An 18,573-nucleotide genomic window follows, 5' to 3' on the forward strand; every position below is an offset into this window, starting at 1 on the left:
GCCCTTAGGCTCTCCTAGATTCCGTTTTCACATCTATAAAATGGGGTTCAGGGGGACTTCCCTTGTGGCGCAGCGGCTAAGAATCCACCTGCCAATGCAGGAGACATGGGTTCGATCCCTGGTCTGGGAAAATCCCACATGCCACGGAGCAACTAAGCCCGCGAGCCACAGCTACTGAGCCCGCACACCACAACTACTGAAGCCTGCATGCCTGGAGCCTGTGCTCCACAACAAGAGAGGACATCGCAGTGAGAAGCCCGTGCACTGCAACGAAGACCCAGGGCAGCCAAAACTAAATAAATAAAATAAAATAAATTTTTTAAAAAATGGGGTTCAGGATCTGTTCAACTCTGTGTGCCTCACAGAGGTATTGTGGTGATCAGATGAGACCATATATGTATAGAATAGGGTTGAAACAATAACTCATTATATAAATGGAAGGTGGGATTTATCATTTAATAATTGAAGGGATACCTACATTGATGGGAAAATCAAACCAGAGAACCTCTAACGTCTTGTACAATTTCAAGAATTTACTATTTTGGGGCTTCCCTGGTGGCACAGTGGTTGAGTCTGCGCGTCCGGAGTCTGTGCTCCGCAACAAGAGAGGCCACAACAGTGAGAGGCCCGCGTACCGCAAAAAAAAAAAAAAAAAAGAATTTACTATTTTGTTTGCATGAGTATCTGGAGATTATATTATATAGTGAGAAAATAAAGTATATAATTTTATTTGTATTAAAAATACAATAAGAAGGGAAATTATAATTGTGTTAGAACATTTTCCTAAAGCTTAAAATGAAGTAATATATTAACTCTTATAGAGCCCCATGACATGGAGACTGTTTTTCATATTTGATCTATTCAATCTAAATGATTAAAATCTTGATTGAAATAATTAAATTCTTGAGATTCAGGTAAAGAGAAAAATTACAGATTTTCTTCCTTTCCCAGCCAACTTTTCCACTGTACTAAGGAGAATCTTATGCCACCTCATTTTTACATTCAAATTATTTGGTCCAATTGTTTTTCCCAATTTTAAAACAAACATAAGTAATGCAAATATTTTTAACCGAGGCATATTAGTCCTCCTTTCTAGGACCAGAAGGTAACAAAGGAGTTCACCTATACTATAAAGGTTACCTATCTTCTGTCATGCTATGCTAGGTATATGTAGTTCACAGACTTCAAGATGGCTCCAAATGATCCCAGCCATCTGGTATTCAGACCCTTGTGTATTTCCCTCCAACACTGTACCAGGTTCGTGACCAATACAATTCAGCAAAAGTGATGGTATATCACTTCCAAGATTAGGTTATAAAAGACAGTGCAGCTTCCATTTTGGCAGCTCACTTGTTCATTCTCTATCTTTCTCGTCTTCTCTCAGATTACTCTGTGGGAAAGGTAGCAGCCATGTTATAAGAACATCAGGCTATGGAAAGACCCACATGGCAAGATACTGAGGTCCATAACCAACTGCTAAAGAGGAATCCAGGCCTGCCAATAACCATATGAGAGTTTGGAAGTGGATCCTTCAGCTCCAAATGACAGCTGCCCCAGACAACAGCTTGACTGCAACCTCAGGAGAGACTCTGAACAAAGAAATAACAACACAAGCCACTCCTGGTTTCCATGCCCAAGAAACTTTGAGCAGTTGTTTTAAGTGAAAATGTGTGTTGTTTTAAGCTGCTAAGCCTTGAGGCCCTTTGTTACACAGCACACATAACTAATACAGTACTCATGTCTGCCATGTGTAACTAACAATAAGAATGACCATATGCTGAGCAACAGCCACCCGAGCACCATGGTACTGTTTTACTTGCCACTTTCATCATCACAACTGGTTAACAATGATAATTGTCATTTTATGGATAAAGAAATTAAAAGGCAGTATTGTTATGTAATTTGCCCAGGGCATCATATCCTATTATGTGGTTCAAACCAGGATTTCACCTGATTGGCCATCTCCAGAGCCCATGTTCTTTCCACTACACCACACTGATCAGAAGTTACACTGCTCTAAATACTCCAAGAATCTCTTCCATAAATCTAATTAGTGCCCTACTTATTCAAATCTGACCATCTCAAGCTCAAAACTGTCCTACCAGTTCATTGAACACTTTGCACAAGACTTCCCAAGGAAACCCCCACTGAAAATGGCAAAAGACAAAGCGCAGCTTTAAAATCCATGCGAACTCAGCAAAACATCAATTTACCAGCTTTTTTAAGAATGACAAATTCTATTTTCTTTCTTTAACAGGTAGCTTTCTGTAACTCAGTAGATAGAAATGCTTTTGTTTCCTAGTATATTTTTATTGTTCTTTTAGCTTCTCTCGAACCAGAAGAAGTCAAGTTGAAAATAAGCCCATCAATTTAAGGCAATCATACTTCCCTAAAAATTAAAAACTCACCCTTTCTAACAATTTCTGAAGCTTTAATGTTTTCTCTTCACGTAACTTTTCCCTTAGCTGCTGTGCTTTCATTTGTTTTTCTTCATGTTTCTTCTTAGATTCTGCAATTGTTCTATTAATACAAACAAATGGACAAGAGACACAAATGTTTACATGATAAAGTCAACAATATCTTCTTTAGTCTTCAAAGTTCTTAAAATAAATATAAAAAATATACAAAACTAACTTTGGCCTAAAAGTTCACAGAAACATTGTCACTTTTCAATGGATCTGGAAATGTCTTGAATAATGTACCTTAAAATATTATGTAGTAACTCCATTTAATAGTCAAGAACATCTAGTTCCCTTCCTGTGAAACATTTCAAATTAATTTTCAAAGGCCAGACCTTTTACGAGATGGTGAGGAAAGTTTTTCATGCATGTGAATTCCATGTCCTGGAGGTCTAGCAGGTTCCTCCTCTACAATATCCCCCCAGGATGTATTCTGGCGCCAAGACTCACGAGCTGTTTTCAGAAAAAAGAAAACCGCTATTGCTTAACCACATAATTCTATAAAACCAACATTTGAGAACAGACTTTTAAAAGGCATCCCACTCTTATTAATTTTACACAAAAACCCCAAGTAATAAGATAATCTATTTTATATCCCTCTACCTATACATACAACACACACACACAAACATACAAACATGTAATACCTTCATAATCTGCAAGTACATCGTTCCAATCCATAGACATACCACAGAAAGATACACTTCCACTGCCCATGCTGGCCTAAAATGTAATAAGAAAAATTGAGTAACAAATATTTGAACCAATTATAACCTTATAAAATGAATTATATATGAAATTTTTCTACCTATTGCTCGTATATTTCATTTAGCAAACAGTCCAAAACCAGAAAAAAAGTTACATACCTCTTACAGTCACAATAATTACCAAGTTAAAAATACCACAGCCTATACATTTTAAGAGGAAGACTAACCTATGTGCCATTAACAGCAGAGACAAGCCAAGTAATTTTAAAAGAAAACTATTGGGTTTAAACTATTACTACATAAATTCTGACATATTTAGACCATACATCAGAAAAGCTAAAAAGTATTTGTTGGGCATTAAAATTTAATAGGATAACATAGCAAACATTCATGATTACTTTTATTCTTTAAGAAATCCCTCTCATCAACATATATATCCTGAGCGCCTAGTGATAGCAAGGCAATGTATCATTTGCTTTTTATTAGCAGAAGGAAAAATATATCTTCGACTCTTCTTCAATCTGTACAATTATAATCTGAGAAATGTTACGTATTTACTTACTCTGAGATTCATTTTCTTGATTTGTAAAATGAGAAAACAACTTCCAACTTGTCAATTGCATTATATATAAAAACACTTAGTAATGGTAAAGTGCTTAAAAAAAGACTTGCTACTGTTTATTGTATAAGTCTCAATCACCCAGAGAATAAAAATTCTAAAAGCTCACAGAAAAATCACTGTCGTTGTCAGTTTCAATATTGATATCATTGTTTTCTTCAGCTTCAATTTCTCTAGTTAACTGTTCCTCTTCAGCAATAGCACTAGCAATGGCTTCTTCATTGGCCTTTTCTAGACGATCTGCTAGCTCTTCCTTTTTAGCAAGAACTTCTGCCATAGACTATAAAGTTAAAAACAAAATCAATTGACTGGAAAGTTAAGTAAGTATTTCTTTATGTTCTAATCATAAATAGTATATATAAAAATAGCATTGATCTAGAATTATAAAACTTGGGGTCCAGTTATATGACTCGGAAATTTCTTAAAAGCAAAAGACTATTTTATATTCCATAAAATGATACAATAATCCATGAGACCTTTTTACTAAACTGCTGTGTATGACAAACTGTGAAGTTGTATAAATAATAGTTATTGTTATTAATAATAAACTGTGAATTTCATTTGAGCACCAAAATTCAAAACATTTACAGGTCAAATATTTGAAAAACCAAAGAAAAACATTATACTTTAAAGGGAATATAAAAAAAAAATTATGCCGTACTGGTGATGACACTTTCTGAACATATATACCTTACTTAAAATTATGCATTAGAATTATGTAATACAAATATATGCATCAGAATTATTAATTAATAAATCCCTATAAAAAGCTAAATATGCATACTATAAACCCTAAAGCAAACAGTGAAATAACAAATATTTATGGCTACTAAGCCAACAAAGAAGATAAATTATAAAAGAAAATTAATCAAAAAGATGGGAGAAAAAGGAAAAAGGGGATGAAGAACAGATGAGTCAAAGAGAAAAACAATAAGATGATAGATTTAAAGGAACCATATCAATAATCACATTACACAGAAATAGAGACTCAAATTGGATAAAAGCAAGACCCCAAACCACATGCTGCCCATACGAAACCTAATTTAAATATGAGAATATAAACAGATTACAAATAAAAGAGCTACCATACTAACACTAACCAAAAGAAAGTTGAAGTACTAATATCAGACACAGTAGATTTCAGAGCAAAAAATATGACAAGGGATAAAGAAGGTCATTTCATAATGATAAACTGTTAATTCACTAAGAAGACAAAACAATCCTAAAGGTTTATGAACATAATAATAGATCTTCAAAATGAAAGAAGCAAAAACTGATAGAATTACAAAACAAAATAAACTTGATGGGAATGTAAAATGATGCAGCTACTTTGGAAAACAGTCTGATAGTTTCTCACAAAGGTTAAATGTAAAGTTACCATACGACCCAACAATCCCATTCCTAGATGTATACTCAGGAGAAACGAAACCATATGTTCACACAAAAACTTGTACACAAATATTTAAAGCAGCATTATTCATAAATTCCAAAAAGTGGAGAAAACCTAAATGTCCATCAACTGATGAATGGATAAAATGTGGTATATTCCACATTTTTCAATCAGTGGAATATTATTTGGGCATAAAAAGGAATGAAATACTGATACAGGCTAAAACACAAATGAACCTTGAAAACAATATGCCTAGTGAAAGAAACCATTCACAAAGACCACATATTGTATTCCACTTCTATGAAATGTCCAGAACAGGCAAATCTATAGAGACAAAAGACAGATTAGTGGTTGTATAGAGCTGGGAGGGTGGGGTGAAAGGGAGGACTGCTACTGGGCACTGGGTTTCTTTTTGTAGTGATGGAAGTGTTCTAAAACTAATTATGGTGATGTCTGCACAACTCTGTGAATATACTAAAAAACACTGCACTGTACACTCTAAATGGATAAACTGTATGTTATGTAAATTATATCTCAATAAAGCTGGCTTAAAAAAAGTAGCCCCACAGATATATGCAGAGATTTCAATACCCCTCTCTCAACTAACAGAACAAGTACAGAAAATTGGCAAAGGAAACCTGAACAATATTATCAACAAAACTGACCTAGATATTTTCCCAAGAGAAATGAAAACATATGTTCAAAACAAAGACAAACGTTCATGGTGCCTTTATTCATAATAGAGAAACTGGCAACAACTCAAACATCTGTCAACAATTGAATGGATGAACATACTGAGTTACATGCATACAAAAGCGTACTCCTAAAGACAATAAAAGAAGAAGGAACTATTAATATACACAACTACATGGATGAATCTCAAAATAATTATGCTGAGTGAAAGAAGCTAAACAAAGATTACATTATTCCATATACAGAAATTTCTTAAAATGCTAATTAATATGTAGTAACAGCAGAATAGTGATAACCCTGGGAAGGGGAAACAGGGAAGAGCAGAAAGGAGGGATTACAAAAGAGAAAGTGAAAACTTTTGGAGGCAATCCATACTTTCATTATCTTGATTATAGTGATGATTTCACAGGTATAAACACATGTCAAAATATATCAATGTGTATATCTTAAATATGTGAAGTTTACTGAAAATCAATAACACCTCAATAAAGGTATTAAAAATGCAAGTGCTTGAGCTTCAGCTTATTACTGAATTGGTCTGGAGTGGAGCCTAGACATGGGTATCCTTTTTAAAGCTTCCCCTCCCCACTTCATTTCCCCTGTCGATACTCTGCCCCCTCAAAACATACAAGATTGTCCCTGGGGAAGAGAATGGGGTGAGAGAGTTTAGATGACAGACTATTTCTTTGCATCATAAGCTTTTTCTCTGTAAATGCTAGAATATTACAGAAACTAACTTGTTAAGGTGCCACACAAATATCATACCTAACAATGATTTAAAAAAACTATTAAAGTTAAATATATTTAACTTTGCAGAAAGTAAATTCTCACATAAGCCTATTTCCTTCTCAATTTTATCTTCTCCAGAGAACATTTCTATTTCACCTCTTAAGACCTGAAGAGATTTTAACAGAGTAACAGAGCTTATGGATGAAATAATGATTAAATTATCCATATACAACTTCTACTATTTTCACACTGTGAAATTCAAATACATACCTGCATACATAATCATTTTTTAAATTTCTAAATTTTCATTAAAATTTGTAATTTCAGTAAATCTAAAATAATAAATCCATGGTAGCTAGGATTTACATCAGCACATTTTTACAATGGTGGCAAAAGAGGACCTTAAACATAAAGGGTCCTTTATGTTTAATAAATAAATTTTATTATTATAAATTCTTACAGTCATTTTTTGCTTAGGTTTCTGTTAAATAAGAGAACTACAGATTTTTTTAGTTGAACCATGTATGTGACAATACTATATTAAGGGGAAAAAAGAAAACAATTTTCTCAACACTGCAGCAATTCTCTATAACCCTCTATTTAGAACCTAAACAATGACATGCTTATCTAGAGCAACCCACAGAAGTATCTGTGCCAAGACAAATTAAAAACATAAAATTTTCTCAAAATATTAGTTTAGTTAAAATTCCTCTAAGACCTCTAAGGATATGATAATATTCATATGTAAAGCAGAACTTATTTTCCTTCAAGTATGTAAATGTCATTCTCAAAATAACCAAGGGTTTTTAATACTCTACCATAAGCTTATTTTACCTACGTGATCAAAATAAAAATGATGAGAGAAGAATTTTTAAATAATTATTTTATGCTTATTTAACTATAGGATCTTTTTCCTCTTTTGAAATTTGATTCTCATTGAATCCATTTGCAAAATAAATAATTTAATATGATAGCTAGCTATGAAAACAAAAATATAAATATGACCAATTTCTACCGATACATTAAACCCACTATTTACATGACTGTAAATTAGTTAACCTTTAAAACATTCGCACTAAAAAACCTAAGTTAAAAAAAAGTTGCCCTTTATTCCTTTATAATGGAATCTAAATATTTGTTTTTCTTATTACTGTAACTCTTATTTTTCCCTTAAACAATCCATATCAAATTTCAACTCTATCTAATCTTGTTCTCTCTCTAAAATGTATAATTTGGCCTAATATCATCTGCTGGTATCATCTTTCAACATGATGAGGCATTAAGTTTAAAAAGAAATTATAGTATACAGTGGCCAATTAAAAACTAAATTTGGAGTGTAGGAGGAGGAACCAAGATGGCGGAGTAAAGGGACATGCTCTCACCCCCCCTTGCAAGAACACCAAAATAACAACTAGCTGCTGGACAATCATCCACAGGAAGACACTGGAACTCACCAAAAAAGATACCCCACATACAAAGACAAAGGAGAAGCCACAATGAGAAGGTAGGAGGGGCACAATCACAGTAAAATCAAATCCCATAACTGCTGGGTGGGTGACTCACAGACTGGAGAACACTTATACCACAGAAGTCCACACATTGGAGTGAAGGTTCTGAGCCCAACATCAGGCTTCCCAACCTGAGGGTCCAGCAACCGGAGCAGGAATTCCTAGAGAATCAAACTTTGAAGCCTAGTGGGAATTGACTGTAGGACTTCTACAGGACTGGGGGAAACAGAGACTCCACTATTGGAGGGCACACACAAAGTAGTGTGCGCATCGGGACCCAGGGGAAGGAGCAATGAGCCCAGGGGAGACTGAATCAGACCTATCTGCTTGTGTTGGAGGGTCTCCTGCAGAGGCGGGGGGAGGGGGACACTGTGGCTTACCGAGGGGACAAGGACACTGGCAGCAAAAGTTCTGGGAAGTACTCCTTGGCTAGAGACCTCCCAGAGTCTGTTAATAGCCCCACCAAAGAGCCCAGGTAGGCTCAAGTGTTTGGTTGCCTCAGGCAAAACAACCACAGGGACGGAACCAAGCCCCACCCATCAGCAGTCAAGTGGATTAAAGTTTTACTGAGTTCTGCACACCAGAGCAACAGTCAGCTCTACCCACCAACAGTCCCTCCCATCAGGAAACTTACACAAGCCTCTTAGATAGCCTCATCCACCAGAAGGCAGACAGCAGAAGTAAGAAGAACTACAAATCTGCAGCCTGGGAACAAAAACCACATTCACAGAAAGATAGACAAGATGAAAAGGCAGAGGGCTATGTACCAGATGAAGGAACAAGATAAAACCCCAGAAAAACAACTAAATTAAGTGGAGATAGGCAACCTTCCAGAAAAAGAATTCAGAATAATGATAGTGAAGATGATCCAGGACCTCGGAAAAAGAATGGAAGCAAAGATTGAGAAGATGCAAGAAATGTTTAGCAAAGACCTAGAAGAATTAAAGAACAAACAAACAGAGATGAACAATACAATAACTGAAATGAAAAATACACTAGAAGGAATCAATAGCAGAATAACTGATGCAGAAGAACGGATAAGTGACCTGGAAGACAGAATGTTGGAATTCACTGCTGTGGAAAAGAATAAAGAAAAAAAGAATGAAAAGAAATGAAGACAGCCTAAGAGACCTCTGAGACAACATTAAACGCAACAACACTTGCATTATAGGGGTCCCAGAAGGAGAAGAGAAAGGACCAGAGAAAATATTTGAAAAGATTATAGTCAAAAACTTCTCTAATGTGGGAAAGGAAATAGCGACCCAAGTCCAGGAAGCGAAGTGAGTCCCATGCAGGGTAAACCCAAGGAGAAACACGCTGAGACACATAGTAATCAAATTGGCAAAAATTAAAGACAAAGAAAAATTATTGAAAGCAGCAAGGGAAAAATGAAAAAAAAACATACAAGGGAACTCCCATAAGGCTAACAGCTGATTTCTCAGCAGAAACTCTGCAAGACAGAAGGGAGTGGCATGAAATACTTAAAGTGATGAAAGGGAAGAACTTACAACCAAGATTACTCTACCAGGTAAGGACCTCATTCAGATTCAATGGAGAAATCAAAAGCTTTACAGACAAGCAAAATCTATGAGAATTCAGCACCACCAAACCAGCTCTACAACAAATGCTAAAGGAACTTTTCTAAGTGGGAAACACAACAGAAGAAAAGGATCTACAAAAACAAACACAAAACAATTAAGAAAATGGTCATAGGAACATACATATCAATAATTACCTTAAATGTGAATGGATTAAATGCTCCAACCAAAAGACACAGGCTTGCTGAATGGATACAAAAACAAGACCCATATATATGCTGTCTACAAGAGACCCACTTCAGACGAAGGGACACATACAGACTGAAAGTGAGGGGATGGACAAAGATATTCCATGCAAATGGAAATCAAGAGAAAGCTGGAGTAGCTATGCTCATATCAGATACAATAGACTTTACAATAAAGAATGTTACATGAGACAAGGAAGGACACTACATAATAATCAAGGGATCAATCCAAGAAGAAGATATAACAATTATAATTATATATTCACCCAACATAGGAGCACCTCAATACATAAGGCAACTGCTAACAGCTATAAAAGAGGAAATCGACAGTAACACAATAATAGTGGGGGACTTTAAAACCTCACTTACACCAATGGACAGATCATCCAAAAGGAAATAAATAAGGAAACAGAAGCTTTAAATGACACAATAGATGAGATAGATTTAATTGATATTTACAGGACATTCCATCCAAAAACAACACAATACACTTTCTTCTCAAGTGTGCACATTCTCCGGGATAGATCACATCTTGGGTCACAAATCAAGCCTCAGTAAATTTAAGAAAATTGAAATCATATCAAGCATCTTTTCTGACCACAACGCTATGAGACCAGAAATGAATTACAGGGGAAAAAACGTAAAAAACACAAACACATGGAGGCTAAACAATACGTTACTAAACAACCAAGAAACCACTGAAGAAATCAAAGAGGAAATCAAAAAATCCCTAGAGACAAATGACAACAAAAACACGACGATCCAAAACTTATGGGATGCAGCAAAAGCAGTTCTAACAGGGAAGTTCATAGCTATACAAGCCTACCTCAAGAAACAAAAAAAAATCTCAAGTAAACAATCTAAACTTACACCTAAAGGAACTAGAGAAAGAATAACAAACAAGGGCTTCCCTGGTGGCGCAGTGGTTGAGAGTCTGCCTGCCGATGCAGGGGACACGGGTTCGTGCCCAGGTCCAGGAGGATCCCACATGCCGCAGAGTGGCTGGGCCCGTGAGCCATGGCTGCTGGGCCTGCACGTCCGGAGCCTGTGCTCCACAGTGGAAGAGGCCACAACAGTGAGAGGCCCATGTACCGCAAAAAAAAAAAAAAAAAAAGAATAACAAACAAAACCCAAAGTTAGCAGAAGGAAAGAAATCATAAATATCAGAGCAGAAATAAAGGAAATAGAAACAAAGAGAACAATAGCAAAGATCAATAAAACTAAAAGCTGGTTCTTTGAGAAGACAAAATTGATAAACCATTAGCCAGACTCATGAAGAAAAAGAGGGAGAGGACTCAAATGAATAAAATTAGAAATGAAAAAGAAGTTGCAACAGACACCGTAGAAATACAAAGCACCCTAAGAGACTACTACAAGCAACTCTATGCCAATAAAATGGACAACCTGGAAGAAATGGACAAATTCCTAGAAAGGTATAACCTTCCAAGACTGAACCAAGAAGAAACAGAAAATACGAACAGGCCAATCACAAGTAATAAAGTTGAAACTGTGATTAAAAATCTTCCAACAGAGCTTCCCTGGTGGCGCAGTGGTTGAGAGTCCACCTGCCGATGCAGGGGACACGGGTTCGTGCCCTGGGCCCGGAAGATCCCTCATGCCGCGGAGCATCAGGGCCTGTGAGCCATGGCTGCTGAGCCTGCGCATCTGGAGCCTGGGCTCAGCAACTGGAGAGAACGCAACAGTGAGAGGCCCATGTACCGCAAAAAAAAAAAAAAATCTTCCAACAAACAAAAGTCCAGAACCACATAGCTTCAGAGCTGAATTCTATCAAACATTTAGAGAAGAGCTAACACCCACCCTTCTCAAACTCTTCCAAAAAACTGCAGAGGGAGGAACACTCCCAAACTCATTCTATGAGGCCACCATCACCCTGATGCCAAAACCAGACAAAGATACAACAAAAAAACAAAATTACAGACCAATATCACTGATGAATATAGATGCAAAAAACCTCAACAAAATACTAGCAAACAGAATCCAACAACACATTGAAAGGATCATACACCATGACCAAGTGGGATTTATCCCTGGGATGCAAGGATTCTTCACTATATGCAAATCAATCAATGTGATACACCATATTAACAAATTGAAGAATAAAAACGATATGATCATCTCAATAGATGAAGAAAAGGCTTTTGAAAAAATTCAACACCATTTATGATAAAAACTCTCCAGAAAGTGGGCATAGAGGGAACCTACCTCAACATAATAAAGGCCATATATGGCAAACCCACAGCAAACATCATTCTCAATGGTGAAAAACTGAAAGCATTTCCTCTAAGATCAGGAATGAGACAAGGATGTCCATTCTCACCACTATTATTCAACATACTTTTGGAAGTCCTAGCCACAGCAATCAGAGAAGAAAAAGAAATAAAAGGAATACAAATTGGAAAAGAAGTTAAACTGTCACTGTTTGCAGATGACAGGATAATATACATAGAGAATCCTAAGACTGCCACTAGAAAACTACAAGAGCTAATCAATGAATTTGGTAAAGTTGCAGAACAAAATTAATGCACAGAAATCTCTTGCATTTCCTATACACTAATGATGAAAAATTTGTAAGAGAAATTACAGAAACACTCCCACTTACCATTGCAACAAAAAGAATAAAATACCTAGGAATAAACCTACCTAGGGAGACAAAAGACCTGTATGCAGAAAACTATAAGACACTGAAGAAAAAAATTAAATATGATACCAACAGATGGAGAGATATACAATGTTCTTGGATTGGAAGAATCAACATTGTGAAAATGACTATACTACCCAAAGCAATCTACAGATTCAATGCAATACCTATCAAGTTACCAATGGCATTTTCTACGGAACTAGAACAAATCATCTTAAAATTTGTACGGCGACACAAAAGACCCCGAATAGCCAAAGCAGTCTTGTGGGAAAAAAACGGAGCTGGAGGAATCAGACTCTCTGACTTCAGACTATACTACAAAGCTACAGTAATCAAGACAATATGGTACTGGCACCAAAACAGAAGCACAGATCAATGGAACAAGATAGAAAGCCCAGAGACAAACCCACACACCTATGGTCAACTAATCTATGACAAAGGAGGCAAAGATATATAATGGAGTAAAGACAGTCTCTTCAATAAGTGGTGCTGGGAAAACTGGACAGGTACCTGTAAAAGAATGAAATTAGAACACTCCCTAACACCATACAGAAAAATAAACTCAAATTGGATTCGAGACCTAAATGTAAGACCAGACACTATAAAACTCTTAGAGGAAAACATAGGAAGAACACTCTTTGACATAAACCACAGCAAGATCTTTTTTGATCCACCTCCTAGAGCAATGGAAATAAAAACAAAAATAAACAAATCGGACCTAATAAAACTTCAAAGCTTTTGCACAGCAAAGGAAGCCATAAACAAGACAAAAAGACAACCCTCAGAATGGGAGAAAATATTTGCAAATGAATCAACGGACAAAGGATTAATCTCCGAAATATATAGACAGCTCATGCAGCTCAATATTAAAGAAACAAACAACCCAATCCAAAAATGGGCAGAATACCTAAATAGACATTCCTCCAAAGAAGACATACAGATGGCCAAGAGGCACATGAAAAGCTGCTCAACATCACTAATTATTAGAGAAATGCAAATCAAAACTACAATGAGGTATCACCTCACACCAGTTAGAATGCGCATCATCAGAAAATCTACAAACAACAGATGCTGGAGAGGGTGTGGAGGAAAGGGAACCCTCTTGCACTGTTGGTGGGAATGTAAATTGATACAGCCACTATGGAGAACAGTATGGAGGTTCCTTAAAAAACTAAAAATAGAGTTACCGGGCATATACCCTGAGAAAACCATAATTCAAAAAGACACATGCACCCCAATGTTCATTGCAGCACTATTTACAATGGCCAGGTCATGGAAGCAACCTAAATGCCCATCGACAGACGAATGGATAGAGAAGTTGTGGTATATATATACAATGGAATATTACTCAGCCTTAAAAAGGAACGAAATTGGGTCATTTGTTGAGACGCGGATGGACCTAGAGACTGTCATACAGAGTGAAGTAAGTCAGAAAGAGCTAAACAAATATCGTATATTAACGCATTTATGTGGAACCTAGAAAAATGGTACAGATGAACCAGTTTGCAAGGCAGAAGTTGAGACACAGATGTAGAGAACAAACAAATGGACACCAAGGGGGAAATCCGCAGTGGGGTACAGATGGTGGTGTGCTGAATTGGACGATTGGGATCGACATGTTTACACTGATGTGTATAAAACTGATGACTAATAAGAACCTGCAGTATAAAGAAAGAAACAAACAAAACCTAATACTAAACTTTCTTTGGGTTATTTGTATGGAAATATGTTAATATAAATGTTTCAGACATTATGTGAAATTTCTAAAAATCTTATATGTTCTGGTATAATGTTATAAGTCATAATTCTAGTTATTACTTTAAAATGTATATCTCAGAAAAACTAAATTTCCTTGTCAATTGCCAAAAAAAAAACGAACTAAATTTGAATTTTTTCTCAACAACTTTTTATATGTGCCTATTCCTTTTGAAAATTACTTTTTAAACAAACCCAACATGACCTAATCTGAATTATACTCAGGCCAAGTATCTTAATACTAAAATGGGAAGGAGAAAGACATGAGCAGAATTAAATAGTCATCCAAAAACATAAACCTATGTAAGTAATTTTAAGTCAATGCATTTTTAAAGATTCTGCCATAGGGATGATAAATAAATTTCATCTTAAAGACCAACTCCAAGCAAGAGATAATAACTGTCTAAAGTACTCTGTTAAGAGAATTCTAAAAGCTAAGTTCATTAAGCACAATTTCCCATCTATCAGAGTGGTAGATGTTGCATAGAAAACATTATTATGATAGTTTCTTAATGCTAAAGAACATGTGATCAAATCACACACCATGTGAATGATTTTGAACAAGTTATTTAATTCTCACAGTCTCATTTCCTTCCTCTACAAAATAAGAAGAAACTTAACTATATCAAAAGATTGCTATAAGAATAAAATGTTAAAGTGAAATAACATATATAAAATGCTATGTTAAAAAGTGCTTGTGAAGTGTACAGAAATATACATTACAAATTTTTATTATTGGGTTTTATGTCTCTTTAATATATTTACTCAGAATTCCGATAAGTTGTTCTTACCAAGTTAGCAGCACTCACATTTGAAATATCTGAAGGATCCATTTCACTTTCTATTCTTTCTTTCTCTTCTGAAAATTTGTCTTCACTTGCTTGCAAAGGTGTGTCAGCTTGCTGAGTAACTGAAACACACTCTATATCAATGTGAACGGCAGGTATTTCAGAAGTTTGCACAGAATTGTCTTGTAAGAAACTACTGCCAGAGTTCTTGACATCATCCAGTGTACTCACTGTGAACTAACGAAACATATTACAGATTGAATCAGAGATAATGGAAAATACTCACCAACTTATTTCACTCTAGAAAACCTGATTCTGCTTAACCTATCAACTGTAAAGCAGCAGTTGACTGACAGATGACTCAGTCATTTTTTGGTATGTTTCAAGTATAAGAAGAGAAACCATTAAGCAGCCACAAATTTTATTTGCACATCTACTATGTTTAGGACACCACATAGCACATAATACCAAATCTCAGATATAAAAGAGAAATACACCATAAAAAGTAGAGGATATGTCAGCATGCAGTTTCATTATGCAATTCATATTCTTTAGACTTCAATAGGCTCTCCATTCCCCTTTAGAAATATTTAACACAAAACCAAGAGAAACATAAAAACCACTTAAACAAATACAACTTATGCTAAAGTCAAATACATACCCATTTTTTAAAAACTTTCTAGTTTAGTTAATAGGAACAAGCCTTTATTTTCACTTTCTAACAGAGTACAGAAAGAATGGTGCTATGTTTTCCAGCTATACTCAGAGTAATGAACTCCAAGGAGAAGAACTAAAATCTAAAATTGCGACTTTAAAACTTACTCACATCACTACTTAAATAAACATTAGATAAACAGTGCAGTGGCCATAAAAACCCTAGTTTGATATAGTATTTATATAAATATTAAACTTGGCCAAGTCATATAAACTACTTCAAAAATCCTACTATTGGTTAGAACTTTAAAGTGTCCCAAAGTGTTCATTTTAGCATAAGCATTATTCAAATTGCATCACAATGTTTATATTGCTATCAACATTATCCATACATCAGTCACCATGGTTTATAATCTTCTCAGTAATATTTACATTAGCATTATTGATCTTCACAATATAGTCAACCCTGTTTATTAAAAAATCAATATCAACTTAAATAACAAAATCAAAGCTAAACTATAATGTTGAAAAATATATAAAAATGCTAATTCCATTTTCAGAATGACAGTGGAGAAAACAATTATTAATATTAGCTTGGCCACCACAAGCAGTGAACTTTTATACTGAAATAATTTAACAATAATTACTCAAAAGTTCTATGTATAGACTATTTCTAAAACCTCAAAAAATCACATAAGTTTATTCATTACACAAAATCAGCATAATTTTTACACTGTTAACTTTTATAGTTAAAATATAATACATGTACCAAGAATGCCGGATGTTAGTTAAGTGATATAGAAAGTGATTTCATCATCAAATTTACCTACATTTAAAAGTTTCTTAAAGTTTCACCCAACAACTATGTACTGATTACTTCCTACGTATCTTTGACTCTGCTCCATATTGTGGGAAATTAAAAGGCAACATAAGATAATGCCCACAAGGAGCTTTCAATCTCATGTGGGCACAAAACATACATACATTAAAGAGTTATAAAACATCAGGAACAATGTAGGATTAAGAGCCATTATTATCATTAAGGAAAAAAACCACGGAAGTTGAGTACAGTTTCTAATAAAAATAAATATCCTACAAGTAAAAGGAGAGAATTTTAAAAGGCAGATACTATTCTGGACTGAGAAATATGACAACTATTTTACAACTTTTTTACTTAGTCCCTGTACCTTATCAAAGAATCTCTCTTATATTTCATTGGACATTTTATATAAAATTATACTAACTGAACATAAAATTTTTTTGTAAACAAATATCTTTTAAAAATGCATTGCTGGGACTTCCCTGGCGGTCCAGTGGTTAAGACTTCATGCTTCCAATGCAGGGGGTGCAGGTTCAATCCCTGGTCTCGGAACTAAGATCCCACATGCCATACAGGGTGGCCCAAAAATAATAATAATAATAAAATAAAAATTATTTTAAAGTCCTGTTTTTTAAAAAAAATGCCTTGCTTAACCGAGTAAGTAAAATAAACTTCAAATGGACTGACAGAAGAGTACTGGGAATATTAACTTTAAAGAATTATTTAAATATAAATCACTCTATACTCGAATTGTAGGAAGTAAAAGTAGAGCAAGTGAAAAGTTATTCTACTTTCATCACCATTTAAAATAACACTACAAATGAAGCAGGAGGACACCATTTTAACCAGTAATCAAAGTTAACAAACTTGGGTAAATTGATATGATATGCCTTTAAATGTGAGGCTAAGAACAATCACTTTATTTCTCTCAAAAATGTATAAGCTAAAGTGAATAATGAATAAACAAACTGAAGAACACTGTACAAAAAACCCACAATGTATACTTCAAAAATATTAATGTCATGAAAGACAAAGACAGGCTGAGTAACTGTCCCTGGTGAAAGACATTAAAGAAACAAAGCCAAATACAATGTGTGACTCTAGATTGGATCATGCATCATGGAAAAACATTCTATGAAGAAATTATTGGGACAACTGGAAATTTTTGAATACAGACTATAAATTCAATAACAATATTATATAAATGTCAAATTCCCCGAATTTTATAATTATAGTGTGGTTATGTAAAAGAGTTTCTTTGTTCTTTAGAGATATATGCTATAGCATTTAAAGGTGAATGGTTATGATATTTGCACATTATTCTCAAATGTTTAGCATACAATATGAGTATGTGATATGTAAATAGAGAGAGAAAAAAATGTGGCAAAATGTTAATCTGTGAATCTACGAAAAGGGTACAGGAGAGTTCATTATTCTGTTCTTGCAACTTTTCTGTAGATCTGAAATTTTTCACAATAAAAGTAAAAAATGAAGTAGAAAAATTAAGACATTCCAACATACGTATATATATCCTTTATAAAAAAGCAATAAAAGGATTTTCAGAATGTACTACCTGGGTTCTCTCTGCGAGAGGATGATCACATGAGTGTAATGAGTCTTTGAGCCGAGATTCTATAGTATTAGAAGGTCCACCTCCAACAAATTCACCTTTCTGAATACTTTGGTCAGGTAGAAGACGTACATTTTCTTTATCACTGTCATCCTTTGATCTTAATGCTTCTGTTGGTAATGAAACTTTTGGCATCACTGCTGTTGATCGTGAACGAACAGGCCTTCCTCTCTGAACAGTTTCCCATCCTTCAGCATCTTTCCGTTCTACGCAATTGAGGGAAGAAAATAAATCAAGATTTCTTTGATGATAAACGTTTTCAAAAACCTACAAAATAACATTTTCCAACCTAATTCCCATTAAATATAACTAAAATATAAACATGACACTAATTACTATGCAAGGTGTATTGTGCACAAGTGTGTGTGTGTATTCTCTA

At 34.9% G+C, this 18,573-nt stretch overlaps 1 protein-coding gene across 5 annotated transcripts in view; it reads right to left on the bottom strand.

The window, feature by feature from the left end:
- The window catches only part of SCAPER (S-phase cyclin A associated protein in the ER), a 523,563-nt gene that overhangs the window by 344,711 nt on the left and 160,279 nt on the right, over positions 1–18,573 (bottom strand). For 4 of the 5 annotated variants that reach the window (XM_032623630.1, XM_032623633.1, XM_032623631.1 and 1 more), the window contains 6 exons: positions 18,138–18,400; positions 15,094–15,327; positions 3,895–4,065; positions 3,107–3,182; positions 2,795–2,912; positions 2,409–2,520 (listed from right to left, as the gene is read on the bottom strand). In XM_032623630.1, the coding sequence (XP_032479521.1) occupies positions 2,409–2,520; positions 2,795–2,912; positions 3,107–3,182; positions 3,895–4,065; positions 15,094–15,327; positions 18,138–18,400 (974 nt within the window). The remainder of the gene's footprint in view (positions 1–2,408; positions 2,521–2,794; positions 2,913–3,106; positions 3,183–3,894; positions 4,066–15,093; positions 15,328–18,137; positions 18,401–18,573) is intronic. The other variant, XM_032623632.1, reaches the window with a different exon arrangement.

Source organism: Phocoena sinus, chromosome 2, assembly GCF_008692025.1.
Source record: "Phocoena sinus isolate mPhoSin1 chromosome 2, mPhoSin1.pri, whole genome shotgun sequence".
In the NCBI taxonomy this organism is placed as follows: domain Eukaryota; kingdom Metazoa; phylum Chordata; class Mammalia; order Artiodactyla; family Phocoenidae; genus Phocoena; species Phocoena sinus.